Raw genomic sequence first — 19,610 nt, forward strand, 5'->3', positions numbered from 1 at the left:
CCAGAACCGTATATATTCACTAGCTAGCCGACAAGACTCAGAGTCATCACCAGATGTTGTGACAGGTACATTGATTGTTTGCTCCCATTGTGTTTATGCTTTGATAGATCCTGGATCTACTATGTCTTATGTTACTCCATTTATCGTGGGGCACTTATGTATAGTAGCAGAGTCATTAGATCGATCCTTTATTGTATCTACACTAGTTGGTGAGTCTATTATTGCCAGGAGAGTCTATCGAGGTTGCACGGTAGAATTATCGACCGTTAGACCTCTGTAGACATCGTAGAGTTAGAAATGGTCAATTTTGACGTTATTATGGGTATGGACTGGTTAGCATCTTGTTATGCTAATGTTGAGTGTTGGTCAAAGATTGTTAGATTCCACTTTCTAGGAGAGGCAGTTTGAGAATTAAAAGGCGATACAGCAACACTGAAAGGTAGGTTTATTTCCTATCTTAAGGCGAGGAGGATGATTACTAAGGGTTGTATTTATCATCTTGTTCGTGTTTATGACATAGATCCAGAACCACCGATACTTTAGTCTATTTCGGTAGTTAATGAGTTTCTAGATGTATTTCCAGACGAGCTCCCTGGTATCCCTCCAGAATGGGAAATTGATTTTGCTATTGATATGCTACCAGGTACACAACCCATATCTATCCCTCATTATAGAATGGGTCATGCTGAGCTAAAGGAGTTGAAGGATCAACTGAAAGACTTGTTGGATAAAGGCTTTATCAGGACTAGTGTTTCACCATGGGGTGCGCTAGTGTTGTTCGTGTGGAAGAAAGATTGATCACTATGATTATGTATCGATTACCAACAGTTGAATAAGGAGACTATAAAGAATAAGCATCCCCTTCCGAGGATCGATGACTTGTTTGATCAGTTACAAGGTGTTGAGTGCTTCTCAAAGATTGATTTAAGATCAGGGTACCACCAGATACGTGTTCAGGAGAAAGACATTCCAATGACAACTTTTAGAACCAGATATGGACACTTTGAGTTCTTAGTAATGTCTTTTGGATTAACTAATTCCCCAAAAGGGTTCATGGACTTGATGAATAGCATATTCAGGCCATATCTAGATACGTTTGTGATTATATTTATTGATGATATTTTGGTCTATTCGCATTCAAAAGCTGAGCATGCAGATCACTTGCGAGCAGTCCTTCAGGTTCTTTGAGAGCAGGAACTTTACGCAAATTTCTCTAAGTGTGAGTTATGGTTGAGCTCTGTGGCTTTCCTAGGCCATATCATATCAGATTCCGGCATTATGGTTGATACACAAAAGATTGAGGCCGTCAAGACTTGGCCCAGACCCGTGACTCCGACTGAGGTGCGTAGTTTCTTAGGATTAGCTGGGTACTACAGATGGTTTGTAGACGTGTTTTCTTCACTTTCAGCACCATTAACGAAGCTGACTAAAAAATGGCTAAGTTTCAGTGGACTGAGGCTTGCGAGCGTAGTTTCCAGGAACTGAAAGATAGGTTGACATCAACACCAGTTCTAGCATTGCCAGACGGTTCAGAGGGCTATGCGGTGTATTGTGATGCCTCTGGTGTTGGGTTGGGATTTGTTCTAATGCAACATGGTAAGGTTATCACATATGCTTCAAGGCAGTTTAGGAAGCATGAGAAGAACTATCCGACCCACGATTTAGAGTTGGCTACAGTTGTGCATGCGTTAAAGATCTGGAGACACTATTTGTATGGCGTTCATGTTGACATTTTCACAAATCATTAAAGTCTTCAATATATCTTTAGACAGAAGGAGTTAAATTTACGACAACGTCGATGGCTTGAATTACTGAAAGACTACGACGTGGATATTTTATATCATCTAGGAAAGGCAAATGTGGTAGCGGATGCCCTCAGTCGAAGATCTATGGGTAGTTTGTCCTATTTAGGTGTTGAGAAGCGGGAGTTAGCATGAAAGCTTCATTAGTTAGCTAGCTTGGGAGTCAAATTGTTATAGGTAGACGATAGTGGGGTCACAATTCAAGACACAGCTGTATCATTTCTAGTTGTGGAGGTAAAATCACGGTAACAAGAAGATCCTAACTTAGAGCATCTCCGATCCAAGGCCCATCATCACCAGTCTTTAGCATTTGATATAGTAGGAGATGTAGTCCTCAGATATAGTGGTCGATTGTGTGTTCTAAAAGTTGTAGGGTTTAGACATCGGATTACGGAAGAGGCACATCATTTCTGTTATTCTATTCACCCTGGTTCAACGAAGATGTACCATGATATTAAGGAGATCTATTGGTGGAACAAGATGAAGAAGGATGTTGCTGAGTTTGTGGCACAGTGTCCTAACTGCCAACAGGTGAAGGTTGAGCACCAAAAACCCGCTCGGCTAGTTCAGGAGATAGCCATACCTTTATAGAAGTGGGAAGCAATTGATATGGATTTTATTACAGGGTTACCTCGAACGCGTCGCAAGTTTGACTCTATTTGGGTAATTGTTGATAGACTAACAAAATCAACCCACTTCTTACCAGTCAGGGCTACTTTTAAGGCCGAAGACTATGCAGGGCTCTATATTAGAGAGATTGTTAGGCTACACGGTGTCCCAGTATCTATTATCTTTGATAGAGGAGCACAATTTACCGCCAACTTCTGGAAGTCCTTCCAGAAAGGACTGGGGACAAAGGTTAATCTTAGTACAGCCTTTCACCATCAGACAGATGGCCAGGCTGAGTGCACAATTTTGACACTCGAGGATATGTTACGAACGTACGCACTGAACTTCTAAGGAAGTTGGGATGACCACTTGCCTCTTATTGAGTTTGCATACAATAATAGTTATCATTCTAGCATTCGGATGGCACCTTATGAGACTTTGTATGGGCAAAAATATAGATCCCCCATTGGATGGTTCGAGGTAGGTGAGTCAGGGTTGATTAGACCCGACTTAGTACAACAGACAGTGTAGCAGGTTAAGCTCATTCAGGAGAGGTTGCTAACAGATCAAAGCTGACAGAAGTCATACTTAGATGTACGGCGAAGGGACTTAGAATTTTGTGTCGATGACTAGGTATTCTTAAAAGTCTCTCCTATAAAGGATGTTATGAGATTTGGCAAAAAAGGCAAGCTTAGTCCAAGATTCATTGGGACATACCAGATCCTTCGGAGGGTAGGACAAGTGGCTTATGAGCTAGAATTGCCTTCGGGGCTAGAATCTGTTCATCGAGTTTTCTATGTAACGATGCTAGGGAAGTACATAGGAGACCCTTTTCGGGTTGTCCTAGTTGAGGATGTTCATATCACAGAAGAGTTGTCCAATGAGGAAACTCCAATTGCCATATTAGATTGGCAGGATCATAAATTGAGGACCAAAGAGGTGGCTTCAGTTAAAGTATTGTGGAGAAACAAGAATAGAGAAGAGGTGAGCTGGGAAGCTGAGGATGGCATGAGGTCCAAATATCCTCACTTGTTTCATACCCCAAGGTGATGGCATATCAATTTATATTAGTGTAGTGAGGTTAGATACCTATATAATTTTTTTTTATATATTGTTGCTTACAATTATTGTTGTTGTCGTTGTATATTTGCTTGCACTGTTATTGCGGAGTTATAGTGCTTAGCTATTTATGTCATTCTCTAAGATGCCTAGGTTAGAATTTCTGCATTCCAGGTTCTTGGATAGTCACATTTAAAAAGGATACTCTACCTAAATTTTGGCAATTCCGAAGGACTTAACCGTGTGACTCAAATTTTTCATTCGAGGACGAATGTTTCTAAGGGGGGAAGGATGTAACACCCCGACTTTTCGAAATGTCTAAATTGACTCGTATCTTCGTGGAAAGACCAGGAGGGTGGGTAATAAATTAAGAATGATGTGTTATGTGATATTTTAAGTGTTCAAGGGTTGTATCTCAAGTTTTTAAGTTAGTTAAGTGGCAAAATAAAAGTTGGCGAAAGTTACCGTAAATTCCTTTTTAAAGATATGTCTGATATTTGGGTCAAATGTCTTGGAAATTTTCTCCCAATCTATAAAGAGCTATGGTTCCCACGACTTATGAAATCGAAGGTCTACGAGTCTAGTGTCCAATGCATCAACCCGTTTGTTCATACGACTTCAAAATGGAGAGATATTCTCATTTTTGCAAGACTGCGCAAGCAGGAAGGTGAGGTGGGTCCCCTAGTCGGTGGAACTTTATTTATATCATCTTGTTCGACTTTTCTTCATTTTTCCTTCATTTTTCTTAGTAAATAACCAGAAAACTCACAAAACCCATTTCTAGGATCAGCCAAATTACAGATTTTCGTGACTTAAGTCCTTGACAAAAGTTGTTCTACGCGTTGAGCTCGTCAATATGGTATAATTTGTTTTATCGATTTCCTAGCATATCATACTTTGGTGTGTGGATAGCAACGGTTTGGGCATATTTTAAAGTTTTGAGGTGTATTATGAACTTAAAATCAAGGTAAGACCTTTAAAATTCTTCCACCGACTCTAGGTTTGATAAGTCACAAATAGCAATTTGCGACGAAAATACATATCTTTTATCAGATTATCGTGGTATCCTCTATTCTTTTGTGTTGATTATGGTCCTGCCTTGTTGTAGTATCAAGGAGGGTTGTGAGTAAAGTCGTTAGGCCACGTGAATTCAGCGAAAAAGGTATTTTAAGGCTATTCCTTACTTACGGCATGTTTCCTTAAAGCTTAGGAGCAATGTAATTGGGTTGTTATCCTTGTTATACTTGTAGCCATTATTGTTGATTATTGGCTGCTAGAGTTGATATAATCCTCCCTTGTTGGGATTCTTATTCAGTTACTAGCATCCCTATGTTGGACACGACTTAGAGGCTATTTTTATAGGGTGCTCATAACGAAATTGCTCGCTTTTAGTGATTGGATTGTTATTGTTGCTCTTGGGCTATTGTGGTTAGCTGCAGGAATGAGATCTATGCCTAGAAGGGCTATGTTCTGCCTACGGGGAAATATGGATGCCTAAGAGGGCTATGAGTTGCCTATGGGTCTATATTGATGCCTATAAGGACTATGAGTTGCCAACAGGGCGATATTGACGCCTAAGAAGGCTATGTGTTTCCTATAGGGGCATGTTGTTGCCTAAGAGGGCTATGAGTTGTCTATAAGCTATGTTGATGCCTAAGAGAGATATGTGCTGCCTACGGGGCTATATTAATGCCTAAGAGGGTTATGTGACTGCCTACGGGACTAGGGGACTACCGATAGGGGTATATAGACTGATTGGCACCTTTCAGGCTTATGGGGGCCGGAGTAGGTGGTCTTGTATGCTGTTTGTACTTGCCAAGCTTATGGGGGCTTTTTTAGGTTGTTGTTTTTACTATTTTTTATAAGTTTAGATTTAGGAGCAGGTCGGTACACTTATCGTATCCTTGATCTATTTATTGGATTATTCCAGTATATTAAGATACCTGCTCATAGTCTATTGCCTTTCATACTCTGTACATTATTTCGTATTGATGCCCTATTGCTTGGGGGAGCTGCATTCATGCATCCAGGTCCCGACAGATGACCCAATACACCTACTCAGCAGCAAGATTGACTTTTATCCGGTTGGCTAGCCCTTTTCCTCTGGATCTTCCAGAGATTGGAGGTTTGTTAGCTTTTGTTGTATATATTTTTATGGGTAAGCTGGGGCCCTGTCCCGCCAATCTGTACTACTCTTAGAGGATTGCAGACTAGTGTGTGGGGTGTGTAGCTACGTATGGCCATGCTGACCTAATTTGTTAGTTTGCTGAAGCTTGTGAGCTGTGTGATGTATTGTCTTGATATATACATGCTTTCAGTTTTGGTATAGAGATCATGGTGGCCTCGACGGCCCAATCAGGACTTCTGTGCTAGTTGGATATTTCTTTATATGTACTCTTGGGAGTAGCTGTTTCGTTTATAGATCTGTTGACAGGGGCCTTGCCGGCCGAAGGCTTAGTTTTAAGTCGAGATATACTTGTTTTTTTCTTGATTGCGTGTTGCTGCCATGCGCTAGTAGTAAATGGTTCAACAGGGTCAGCTTGTGCCTGAGTTGTAGCATTAGGAGCCAGTTGCCCCCTTGAGTTTGGGGCGTGACAAGTACACTGTGGTTGTGTACTGATACTGCACTTGCTCTTTATTTGTTGATTACAGAGCATCTTTAGGTGGCTACTGACAGAACTCATTTAGAAGACCAGTGATTGATTCAAATTCAAGGGTGAGCCAATTTTTCCAGGCTGCCATGAGTTCTCGTTATGTTTAGTCCATTTCTATTCGGACTTAGACTAGTACATTAGATCTTCTTATGTTTAGTTTGGGGTTGCACCCATTTTCTTAGACTTGTCGTTAGTAGATATTTTGGTACATTGATTTTTAGGTTCTAGGCATTAATTCCGTAATTGTTTTGTTAGACTTTTGAAGTTTATGGGAACTCCCTATTTTTCCTTTAGTTCTGCATTTAAACCTGCTTCCATATCTATAAATGTATTTAGTTGGTTAGTTCTTGAGTTAGCTAATTAGTTTTAATGGTTCTCCCACCGGAGGGTTAGTGTGGGTGCGAATCACGGTCGGGGTCGTGACAATTTAGAACTCGAATATGTATAAACATTCCAAATCAAATATGACTTTCTAATTTTTGATTTATAACATTAGATTTCTAACAATATGTAAGAAATAATTAAAATATTATTTAAAAATAAAAGAATCAAATACGGAAAAAAAAATAAAAATTCCTAATATAATTAATTAACAAAATATTTTTCCATATATATAATAATTTGTGATTGATAAGGTATATCTATCAATTGATTTTCTTTCTATTAGTTGATTTTTATTTTTGTTGTTATCCTTCTTCCTATTTCTTTCTTCTACGTTATTCTCAATCAGTTGGTAAAGATTTTTAAAATTTCATCACTAAAAAGTAAAAGAGTTTTTCCAAATCTTGATTGAACATGCAATTTTTTTCTGATTCAATCAGTTTATTATTTATTTATCTTTTACTTTTTTTATAAGTTCTTTGCTTTGATGTTGTCTTTTATTTTCTTAATCTAAAATTTGATTTTTTAGAAATAAGGATTCTGTTTTTTAGAAAATTTAATTTAATTTTTACTTTTTTTATTATGTTCTGGAACTTTATTTTTGAGAAATAAAAAATATTTTTCTGAAATTTTGATTTCATTTTCGGTGTGCTATAGGGAGTGAGTTGTGTAGTGAAATAAGGAAGGGATAAACATTAGTTGGGGAGTTAGGATTTATATATCAAACGTTTGGGGTTTGGGAGTAAAATAAGAAATTTTGGAAAATTTTAAAACTGGTAGGGAATAATGGAAATTATGAAAAAAAAAGTGTGTATATAGGTAATTTATCCTTAATGTAATACCTTTTATGAACATGTGATCCCTTATGTTTCTTCAAATTTATTGTCAAGTGACAATATAATAATAATTACATGAAATACGCTCTATAAAATTCCTTTAGTATTTATAAATACTATTAATTTGAATTGTTGGTTGGGAAATGAAGATTCATTTTTTTGTGAAAGATGCCCAAAATGGGCTTTTTATTAAAGACTAGATTTACCGCACGTGCGTTGCACGTGGCTGCCTAGTCTCGTGATGCCTACAATTGTGAATGAGTAAATCATGAAATCTCCATTTGTTCAATTACTCCATTAAGTCCGGCTAATTGGCATGTATTAGATGCACTTAATGGTGCCAAAGCTCTATCTATAAGAGGATATGTAATATTGGACAATGCCACATTTGGTTCATGTTATGACATTGTTCCAAAATATAGGATACCTTCTAGGAGTATGAAGTCATTTGTATCCTAATTAACAATATAAAAGTTTTCACAATAGTTGCATCTCCTTCATAAGTTGCATTTCGATGGTTAGCTCGTCTCTTTAACAATTGAACCTAGAAATATAAGCCAAGACATTTTGATTAGCTTCATGTCATGTGTTAGTTTTGTTGCAAATTCATTACGGTAAAAAAGTTTGAGAACTTGTCTAACCTAATACTTCCTTGTATACGATATTTCTTGTATATGTCCCTGTCTTAATATCTGGTTGTTCAGTCATAACCAATACCTTTGTTGTTGCCATTGAAATTCCTCTTGATACTGCTACATATAGTTGCCCATGCGAGAAAACATGTTGTGGAAGATACAATCCAACATTAGGAATTATTTGACCTTGAGCCTTATTTATCGTCATTGCAAAACATAGACGTATTGGAAATTGCTTCCGAATAAACTTAAAAGGATATCCTTCATTCTCAGGTGGTGATAATTGGATTCTTGGTTTGAACAATTATTTTGTTGCATATTCTCCTGTCGTTATTTCGGCATGTATGACATTGTTGTCAAAACCTTTACAAAATCAATCGTGTCCCATTGCATAAACCATTTGATGGGTCTAACTTCCTCAACATCATGATAGGTGTATTTTCTTTCAAAACTAATCTAATATGTTGAATTCAAAGATACATAATATGTTATGTATTTTACCAAACATGTGTTGTTGAGATGGTACACAGATTGAAACTAATATAATATTATAAATGTTATCGATTGATTGAGTATAGTGATGTACCTATGTGGCGGTAGACCATTCAGAGTTAATGTATTCAGGTATTCTTCTTGATAATAATTGTTGGTATCGTCTTCTGCCGAGTCAAAGCTGATATATGTTTTCGTTTCTCCCGGGAATTGAGTGATCATCATTTCATTTATATTGTCTACAAATTCATTTCGGCTTGCTAAGATTGCCCTTTCAGTAATAAACTTTGCTGATCTGTAATTCTGTTGTAGCCCTTTAAAAATTTCCCTTACCAAGCATTCTTCTGGCTTTCCCTGACCACTTGGGTGGACCACCATTTGTTGTGGTAGTAGTATTAAATTATCCCGTATTGTGGTTTCCTCCCCGTTTCCAACTCGAAGCAAGAAGGCACTAAAATTTGGATCTGCTCTAGCTCTCATGCTGGACGTTAAATGAATCTTTTCCATCAAAGGCCACAAATATAACCTCACCAAACTTGCATTCACTGTCTCTACTCGCGTTGATTTAGGAACCACCGATAGCACTTGTCGAAATTCACCTCCAAAGACCATTACTTTTCCACCAAAAGGTACATTCTTGTCCATTATATCACGAAAGCTTCTATCGACAGTTTCAATTGTGTGTCTCTTAGCCATTGGCGCTTCGTCCCATATTATTAGTTTGGCTTGTCTAATAAGTTTAGCCCCGCCACTTTGTTTTGACATTTGTCATTGTTGATTCATTAGCTTGTAGAGGATTTCAAATCGCGAGTGAGCTGTACGGCCTCCCGGTAAGATTGCTGCTACTACTCCGCTGCTGGCGGATGCCAATGCTATCATACCTCTTGATCTAATAAGTGCCAGCAATGTGCGATATAGATATGTTTTTCCAGTTCCACCTACTCCGTCTACAAAGAATAATTCTGGTGTTCCAGAGTTGGCCCTTTCCAAGATAGTCTTGAAAGCTTGTGCTTGTTGTTCATTCAAGTTTGATTGTGCCTCCATATCTTCCATTGGCACCTTCACAGACATTTCTTCGATTATTTCTCGGCATTCATATGTGTCACACTTATTTAATTCTTGTTGGATTTGTGGCATATCAAATTTTGCAACACTCTGACCCATACTCTCCAAGTATATATTTACACTTTGCAATGTACTCTGGAGTTTTGTCTCGGGTGATTTGTCATGGGTCCTTTGAATGTCTTCTGACATATAGTTATAATATGTTTCCCATAGTCATCTCACATCTGTTGGGTTGGAATGAACTAAGATTGTCGCAAACAGACTTCGAAGAACTATAGGCATCTTGAAGATTACGGCCTCGCGTAAACATTCTGAAATGCTATCATCTGATTCTAATAAGCCTCTTTCTTTGGCAGCTTCTTTGAAAGTATGACAATGTAACCCATTAACAGTGAGTAAGTCTTCAAATGATGTCGGACCTCAAACATGATTAAATAATAATCTCTCGTAATACCTTTCACCTTCTCTAGGATTAGCTGTGATATCGGGCAGCCTAGTTAGGTTACCACAAGTCATAAAGAGCACATAATGAAGGTAGTACTTACCAATATTTATTCTGCCGATCACAGAGCGTGATTTTCTTTTAGTCCATATTTTAGATTGGGAATTCCAAACATAATGCTTGGGGAATTCTCTATATAGATAATTGCGAGCCTCAGTGACATTCAAGCACATCCTGAAATACTCAGTAAGCATAGTTTGTTGAACAAACTGGGAGCCTGCAATATTTTGAAGATTTTGCTTCTTCCAGTAGTAGACTACATTTTAAAACATAAGGTTCTTATTAATAATAATGGCCTTGGTTGGAGAAATGTGACTCTTGTTTATACTATGTGAGAATATGTTTAAGAGTGCCTGCTTGTTTGCCGGGTAGATGTAGTTGTAGGTTTATAACAGCCAGTTGCATTTCGCTTAGAGTAAACTCGTAAATCTTCCACATCGCTTCTGGTGGTAACACCCAACGTGCATCTTGAAAGCTGTGGATTTCATCTATGAACTTTTCACCATCGTCTGACTCTATGTAAACTACACATTTATCACGTCCTTTATATATATACTTGTACAGGTACTTTATTGCTTTAACACCTGAGCAAACCTCTACATTAATGTGACAATTATATCTCTTCAATAAATATGGGTTATAAGGGACAATCCACTAATTATTCATCTTCATACCTCGGACCTCACTTGTCCTCCCATCATTTCTTCTTCGGTAAATCAGATATCCATCCCTCCATTGTATTGTTTTGTTGTTGAATGCTCGAGGGTAGTGAAACTTACATTGTCCGTCCTTCATACATGGACTTGATTGTCGTTTTATACCACAAGGCCCGTGAATCATATGTCTAATAACTAATTCATGTAATTATGGTGGCTTATCTTTTGTAGGCAACTCTGCTGAAATATATCGATCATATCGATCTGCTGATCTTATTTTATGACCTTCTTTTGATATTAGTAGTAGGTGTATATGTGGTAGTCCTCTCTTCTAGAATTCAACCACAAAAACATGTGCTGCCGTAGGGCCAAAAATCTCCTTTTTAAATATTTGGTCTTTTAGGTCCTGTAATTTTGCTCTAAACACTCTGGTCACCAAATCTGGCCGATCTTGAGCGACTTGCCCCACACATAGTTGTTCTTGAATCTCTGTCCATTCAAGGTTACACGTCATGGTGATAAATAGATCTGGTCTTCCAAACTCTTGAACCAGAGCCATAGCATCCATATAGTGTCGTCGCATATCCCTAGGGCCTCCAATGAATGATCCTGGCAGTAAGACCCTCTGACCAACATTCTCTCCTCTACATTTTCCTGACGTAACACTATCAACGATACCTTGTAATATCTCTCTTCTGTAATTTGATTGTTCGAATCTGTAATATTCAAGTCGTGTGGTTTCCAATTTGATGTACATGTCCACTACAAATTGTTGTAACAATCTACCACATAGTAACAAAATTGTTTTCTCATTTGTTCGTACTTGTAGTTTATAGCAGTAGTACTCTCTGCAGGAAACGCAATTGTTTTTTCGCGGCGTACACCTACAAATAATTTAAATAAGTTTAGTTTGGAGTTCAGTTTATCAAAAAGTGTGTGGCCTTCTATGAATGTAATATTATTACAATATCACGTTCACAAACATATTGTAATAGAATGTTTTTTTACACGTATGTGTGAAAATTTTCCACCTTCATTGGATTTAGTCACAGACCTGTTGGAATATGATATTTCAAGCCATTACATATCTTGATGTTGTTTCATATTTGTTGCCATATATTTCCTCTCCATATGAAGTTGTTAGTTGCAATATTAATTGAGTTTGTTATTTTACTATGTGTGGTGTGTGAATTACTTGAATGAATGTAGAATGTAAATGTGCTAACCTTGTTCTTCATTGTTCAAAACCTCTGTTGCACTGGCATATGATCGAGGGCATATATTGGCACTTGTTGTTGCATCTGTAGTACTGCCGATATTTGGATTGCGTGATTTCACTATTCCTTGATGCCAATCTCCTTTGCCATTGGGTAGAATCAATGGATATTGTAAAGGATCATAACAACCATAATAATGTTTTACTCGATGTTTGTTCCCAGAATGTTCGTGTACTACAATATCTCTTTCAAACAGGATATTTGGATTGTTTCCATCAACCCAAATTGCTGCAACTTGATCCACCGAAGGTTTGTAATACACCCGTTGATCTAAAGAAGCATTTGCAGCTATGCGTATTACTATGTTCTCAAAACTTGAATGGTGTTTGAGTTGTGTAAAAAATTCAGCATACGGATTTTGCTCCATTATTTTCCTGATTTTTTCCATGACTTCCTCTGATAAATTTGCATCTTATAGTATTGACATTCTGTTGGCCACTTCATGATCTGTATCATAGAAGTACAGCTGGAAGAAATATGGCATGTCGTCCTTTGGGATTAATGAGGGTAGATCGTGATAGATTTGTCCTTGTGCCTTAAAGCTGTAAATGCCTTTCCTTGAAGACGCCAGTTCTTTGTTGAGTTGTACTCCAAATGATGTAAAAGCAAAGATTCTATTATAGGCTCGAATGTGTTTCCGAAATAACTCAGCCTCTTTTTACTCATCTGTAAATAATTTGTATAAGTCCTCTCCAACTTCGTTGGGTGCCAACTTAATATATCCACTTGCGCAACAAAATGTTGGAGGCTCATATTCAAGCCTCCTGGCATGACAGTAGATGCAATCTAATTGTTTTTGCAGCTTATGAGTAGATGTTGTTGATAAGTTCACATTTGTTTCTCCTGCATTCACAATTCGAAATCAACCTTTTTAGCAAAGAATATTTCTTTGCTGACTCCACTCAAAGGTCTGTAAGTCTTAGGCTACTATATTTTAGTCAATTTACCTTCATTATAGTTCTCCTCTGATAAAGCTTCAAGTAGCCAACTTTTTTTCCGCTTCTTCAACTTTGGTTCAATATATCCAACTTCCTATGGCTTTGTTGAGGCATCATATTTTTGCACCCTGCGCAATGCCCTTTCTACATCTGTCAGTATTTTTCTCTTGTGTCCTATTGAATTTGTGATGTGAGCATGTTAGTATTTTCTCATTCGAAACGATCTTTCTTTCTAAATTAACAGTTAAATTTATGTCATGTATATTTGACCTGTTGTTTTCATCCGCTGATTAGATTGGCATTCCATGTTTTATTATCCTCCCTTTGAGTAATGACTGACCTGTTTGAATATTGTGACTATGTAAATGCATCAATTGTGTGTATTTTTTTCTTAAATAGTCAATCAGGTATAAAATAATGAAAGTAATACATTCAATGTAAACACGGTACCACGTATTGAAGTTATTGTACACCGTACGAAATAATTTATAGGACATCTTCATCATGGTCTGCCCTCACAAGGTTTTTACTAAATATTGATTTACGTATGTGTACAATTGGTACGGGGTAATTTTATTGTGTAGGAATATAGATGTACATCTTTAGTTCATGACAATTCCATACATACGTCATCATCTATGTTTTTATTTTTTTATTCAATGTAGCCCTGATCAACCGACAATCAGAGCATGTTGGTTTAGTTAGTAGAACATCTGCAAGTGCGTTTTCTTTGTAGCATTTACTTATTGTATTTTCATCGTCCTGTTATTTTTTGTGTGTGCATCCCTTAAGTGTGTGTGCAGTTACCTTTGTATCTCTTGTCTTAGGTTACCAGGGTGAAGCAAGTAGTAGCCCGCAGGTTAGCCGAGCAAATCTCGGCAGGGGTGTTTGTTTTCTATCCATGGTGCACACTAGTAGTTTGTTTATGTTATTTTAGTCTCCCAACATGCGCATACCAATTCAGAGATTATTGAGAGAAGTTCACTAAGGTGGAGTAGTAAGAAGATTCAAAAATGGTAAAAAAGAATGATTTGTTACTTACAATTTGCAGTTTGAATTGCCAATTTTCCCCAATAATTCAGAAAATCGTGTAGATGTCCCAGTTCAGTGAAGTTGTACAGATAGTTGTGCAATGTATAACGACAATAGTCTTTTATGAAATGAATGGTGTGATACTCACAGTCTACAGTGGCTGAAACAATGAATATGTGTAGTCAATAGTATTGTAATGGTGCGGCAATATCTTACAAAATTTTCAAAGTTTTTTGTGGTTTTTTAGTTTGATGTGCATTGGCATTTGTTTTAAGGATATCCTTGGCGAACTGGTGGCATTTCTTGAACTGGCCTCTTTTGGGTTTGATTGTAACTTTTCAGGAGGGCGTAAGTTTTTAGGGGGTTGTAACTTCTCTGGAGAGGCGTGATGCTCTAGAGGTGCCATTCATGTCGGCGTCAAATATCGTTCAATTGTACCGTCGTATTAGTGGAATACATTTAAATTCTTATTTTATAGGGTACTCTGTATATACCGTATATTTATTTTTTTGAAGTGTAGTGATTTTTTTTATGTTTTTACGATGTTACTTGCTGTTTTTGAATGTGAATTTGTAGTGAGGATGTTACTATTTTAAATATTCTTTCGGTGATGGGTGTTCCCAGGGGTTCGTGTCTTTTCATATTTTCTTGTTTAAATTGTTAATTTGTAGTTTCTTAGTATTTTTCTTGTTGAGTTTGTCCGTAAATTGGTAAGACCAAACATTACGCGTGTAACAGTTAATCGATATGCAATTCTTAATTCGGCATACTGGATTACCATCTCAAATTTTGCAATTTTTACTGTAACGCTTCGGAAAAGGGATGTGGTATCTAATTTACCACGTAGGCACAGTTCACTATATCTCTCTATTTTACTATCATACCAAATTAACTCATTGCATGAGAGCGTTCCAGGAGAATACATGAAGCAATGTTGTAACCACCTAGAAGTTGGACCAATCTCCGGTTCCACCATCCATGAAAATGATTATTAAAAGTCAGAGCATCTATTACAAAAGAATCTGTTAAGAAATATACCATTAGGAGTCATATCCATGGAAACTTTTTCCTTATTTCCAATAACAAAAATTTCAAAACCAGCATTTGGTTATATATAGGACTGATTATTTTGAATTTCTTTTTTTTGCAGATGAGTTTCAAGTTGAATGCATGTACACAACTTTGATTTCCAAATACAGTTTTCAACTTAACTTCAAATACTACTTTTATTCAAATATCACATTTTTTATGTCCAAACGCCTACTTAAACTTTAGAACTAAATGTCTAACTACTCCAAACAGCAATACCAAACAAGGTTCCGAGACACTTTCACATTTCAACTTTTATTAAGATTCTTTATGTAGAATACAACTTCAAAATAAGTATTACAATACTAAGAGGTGTCACCCAATCAATTTTCTGATGCAAAGAAAATATACAAACATGTTTATCACGTTATCGACATTGGATCTTTTGAAGGTCAATCAGTGGTTCATCGTTGGTTTTTTGAGGTTTGTTTTTGTTATTTGGGTGTGCTGGAACTGTACAATGTTGTTCTATAAGTGTGTAATTACGTTAATCATGTTATTGAGGGAAAACATGTATTTTCAAGTTAAATCGCTATATCACTTTATATTTGTAGTGATTTGGTACAAAAGATTGTTGGACTCTCGATGATGAAATACGTGGTTTAGTAATTGCTTATTTGGTGTGTACATGATAGCGAATTTTGAGAAGCATCCTCCCAAAATGCCTTTTGACTATTACTTTAGTTGATGTATGTACAATGTTATACCATTTAACACAACTATAAGAACTATTTATAATGTGATAATTTCTTAATTTAGTCAATCATATAATCCTTTCAATGTCGAGGAGCATACGTTATTATATTGGAGGGGGAGATAGGACAATATAAAAAGCAACCGAAGCGATTGAGATATTAATTATTAAGGTGCTATTATTTCCATAATTCACATTTAATTAGGTAAGAAAAAACATACATACATTAGCTAAGCAGCCGATGAAGCCAATAAAATACAGATATTACTAACATACAAACATTATGTTGTAGACGTTTCATTATTTGGAGACGGTACGCAATGCTCGGTAACACTATCAAGGAACTCATCCATTATGACTCAATTTCTGTGACCTGATCTTAGTTTTAATTTGGAGATGTTCATCATTGATTTTCTTGTTCCGGCTTGTTGGTGGCATAACGGATTGTACTTCTTCCACTATGTTTGTTGCTTCTTCTCCAACATCATGTATTTCTAGCACATTGGATTTCTTTCCCCTCTTCCTTCGCAGCCTCACGGATTGTACCTCCGACACAATGTGTGGTGCTTCATCTTCAAGGACATGTAGCACATTGAATTTGTTACACCTCTTCCTTTGCGGCCTCACAAATTGGGCTTCTTGCACTATGTCTGGTGCTCCTTCTCCAACATCATGTTTTTCTAGCTCATTGGTTTTTTTGCCCCTCTTCGTTTGCAGTCTCACGGATTGTACTTTCGCCACTATGTGTGGTGCTTCATCTTCAAGGACATGTATCACATTGGATTTCTTACACCTATTGCTTCGCGGCCTCACAGGTTGTGCTTCTTCCATTATGATTGGTGCTTCATCCTCAAGAGCATGTCTTTCTAGTGCATTGGATTTTTTGGCCCTGTTTGTGGGTGGTGTCTGTGATTTTGATTCATCTGCCATTAAAATTACTGCTTCATCTTCAATGGGATGTATTTCCTAGGAAATTAGACTCCTGCGCGGGTTCGAATTATTCATATCGATGCGGACAAGGAACTTGAATTCCTTGTCTTTACTGAACACCAATCTGCAGTAGTACATACTTTCTTCCTTCTATAAGAAACATCAACAATAGGATATATTAGGTTAAAAATAATTCTGAAAGTTAGTCAGACATTTTTTTTGTTGGGATTAAAGTAGGTTTAACTATAGTGTAAGATGGTATAAGTACAGGGCGAACCTTTTCCAAGGTTGTTTTGAAGTAGTCTTCGACATTGCAACCTACTAACATTTGTGCCGCGTCAAATAGTGTCACTCGGGCACGTTGTTCTTCATCACAAACTTCAAGTCGTAAGGAGTATCTTTAAAATAGGGTGAATAAGTTAGTGTTCATAGCTAAACTGGGTGTATATTATCAAAAAATGTTGATTGCTCATTTCAGGCAAGTCTAATCTCATTTCGTACTCCCCATTTTGGATATTGCAATTGGGACACGTCACTGTATCTTGTTTAACTTACACTTTCTTGTGGCACTTTTTGCAGGACGAGTACCATGGCTCTTCTATATTGAGTATGTCTACAATTTTGGCTTTGAACTTGTATAAAGCTTCCTGGACATTATTAATAACCAATATTCAACATTAATTTTGGTAAGCAATGGTCCTATTTGGATAAAGAAAGGCTCTATTTGTAGGTACATGCGTATCAACAAGTGTGCCATCCATAATATTGGGTAATATCACTTCTGTGGCTTTTCTCATTACCTTACTTGGTGTGGTTGTGATAGCTTTCTTTTCGGCCTTTATGACTTCATACCTATATATAGAAAATATGTGAGTTAACTGTTGCACATATTTGAGGAAAAGTTAGTGCGTTTAAAATTTGTTAGATTAAATGAAAATTTGATAGGACTGGTTATATATAGTTCTCCATAAAAAACAAATTGTGGCTCTGTTGTTATATTCTTCATTGAACAGAAGTTGTGGCAGTAAGGTTAGATTAATTCTGCCGAGCAATTTAGTAAATGAGGTTGTGTACCAGGCTCGAAGATCTAGTGCTTTTTGAAATATTGGATTGATCAACACACTGCTCACGGGTATAGTTGATATCCCAAAAGTCCCTACATTGGAAACAACATATTTAATCAAGGAATAAACAAATATACTTGAAATTTGTACAATCAGAAAAGAGGAGAGGTTATCTATACCTTTATAGATTGAGACTCGCACATCGCATAAGCCTAGAATAGGTTGGTCATTTTTCAGCTTTTCAAGAAAGGCGCCATCGTTTTCTGCAAAATCTCCCCAAAGAGTAACAGTTGTACACTCCATGCTGGATTATGAAATAGACAAGTAATATGAATGCACTGGCAGATTATTATGGACGGTGGGCGAAGAACAAAGAATGGCAACTTATAGTTCATTTGTAACAGCAATTTCGCGTCTTTTGCTATCGCCTTTTACAATGATGGGATTCACCGTAACTAACACACAAATCAAGTCTGAATAGTGGACATATAAATTAGTGATATGTATGATGTACTTGAAGGAAATTATTAATAAGTCGTGTGAAAAGTTACCAAATATGGCACCATTAGGCAATTTCTCTGCATGTTCCAAAGATACAAAACCATTAGAGAAGTTGTGTGTTGAAACAACATGGTCACTCTCCTTTATGATTGTATTGTCTGTAATGGTCAGTTCAATCTCTTTGTGCACATAAGTGTAGTTGGGGTTGACCCGATCTAGCAACCCTTTAGCAATGTAGTATGTCTTATTTATCTTCAAGAAGTCTTTCCATGTATTGATATGCTTGTTAAATAGTGTCGCTTGCAACTTTGTCCCCTATTATTGATGTAAGCAACATGTGATGTCATTAGAGAAGTAAAAGGGAATAAACAGGAACGATAACATGTAAGCTTAGCAAAAGTGTTACCTCGTAGTCCACTAATATTACAATTTGGAAAGTTCTTTCATGGCATGAATTGTTGTACGAAATTACAGAACCCTTGCGAATAACCAATAATCTCATCACCCAATCAACAGAGTGCTTTGGTATCTTGTTAATGGGGACACTCTGCTTTGATAGTTCGGTTTCAGTCGCCATTTGTGATGAATCTGGATGGTTAGAGGTGCATAGCGGAAAGCGAATATCAATGTTAATTCTGGGCAACAGTGTGTAGTAGTTAAAGGAAAGGAATTACTAAGTCGATTGTAACATTGTTAGGTGCTGCAAGTAGTCCAATAAAAACCATAAATCAAAACCTAAATAGAGTGAAAACTTACAACCTTGATGTGGAGTGAAATATTTGAAGCACAAGTCCAATATTGTAGTGTGGTTGAAGATGGATGATCAATATTTACCTAATTTAATTACAAATTGCACACGTAAGAGTTGAGTTTGCTAAAAAGTAGATGGTACCAAGAGGAGGAAACATGGAAGACCTTTGTGACTACAACAGAAGTTGAATTAACAATGGGAACCGATGTTGTGGGTGTGGTTGATATAAATAGGGCAATCTCCAGAGGTTGTGTTGTTTGGTTATTTATTGAACGTTGGGCAGTTGCAGGGGAATTTGGCGGCTTTCCAGTGAAAGCGGTGACTATTCGCAGCAAAGGTGTTTGTTGCGGAAGGGCTGTGAAGTTAGGGGTTCTTTTAGGTGAGGGGTATTTGTGTAATCTTTTTAAGTTTTAAGTGAGGGGTATTTGTGTAATCTTTTTACGTTTTAAGTGAGGGGTTTTTCCGTAATTTAACATTGATCTTTCGGAGTTCATGCTTTTAATGTAGTATAGATAAATGGTAAGAAAATTACAAAGTTCTTGGCCCAAAAGTGGCCCACACCCGAAAAGCCTGAACTACCCTAGTCTAAATCAGAAAAGGAAAGAAAAGGCAAAGTGACAAGATAAAATCCTTAGCTCCACCT

The 19,610-nt window shown here is 37.0% G+C and overlaps 2 protein-coding genes across 2 annotated transcripts; both read right to left on the reverse strand.

Annotated features, from left to right (window-relative positions):
* Window positions 1–2,567: 2,567 nt before the first annotated feature.
* LOC125811407 (uncharacterized) lies at window positions 2,568–9,164 on the reverse strand. Its single transcript, XM_049490883.1, has 2 exons — window positions 8,563–9,164; window positions 2,568–2,703 (listed from the first exon to the last, which is right to left on the reverse strand). The coding sequence occupies exons 1-2, from the start codon at window positions 9,162–9,164 to the stop codon at window positions 2,568–2,570; spliced, it is 738 nt and encodes a 245-aa protein (XP_049346840.1).
* A 1,858-nt stretch (window positions 9,165–11,022) lies between these two features.
* Window positions 11,023–12,335, reverse strand: LOC125811408 (uncharacterized). Its single transcript, XM_049490884.1, has 3 exons — window positions 11,918–12,335; window positions 11,515–11,575; window positions 11,023–11,407 (listed from the first exon to the last, which is right to left on the reverse strand). The coding sequence occupies exons 1-3, from the start codon at window positions 12,333–12,335 to the stop codon at window positions 11,023–11,025; spliced, it is 864 nt and encodes a 287-aa protein (XP_049346841.1).
* Window positions 12,336–19,610: the final 7,275 nt, after the last annotated feature.

The sequence above is a fragment of the Solanum verrucosum genome, unplaced genomic scaffold, assembly GCF_900185275.1.
Source record: "Solanum verrucosum unplaced genomic scaffold, falcon-dt-bn FXZP01000958.1, whole genome shotgun sequence".
In the NCBI taxonomy this organism is placed as follows: Eukaryota; Viridiplantae; Streptophyta; class Magnoliopsida; order Solanales; family Solanaceae; genus Solanum; species Solanum verrucosum.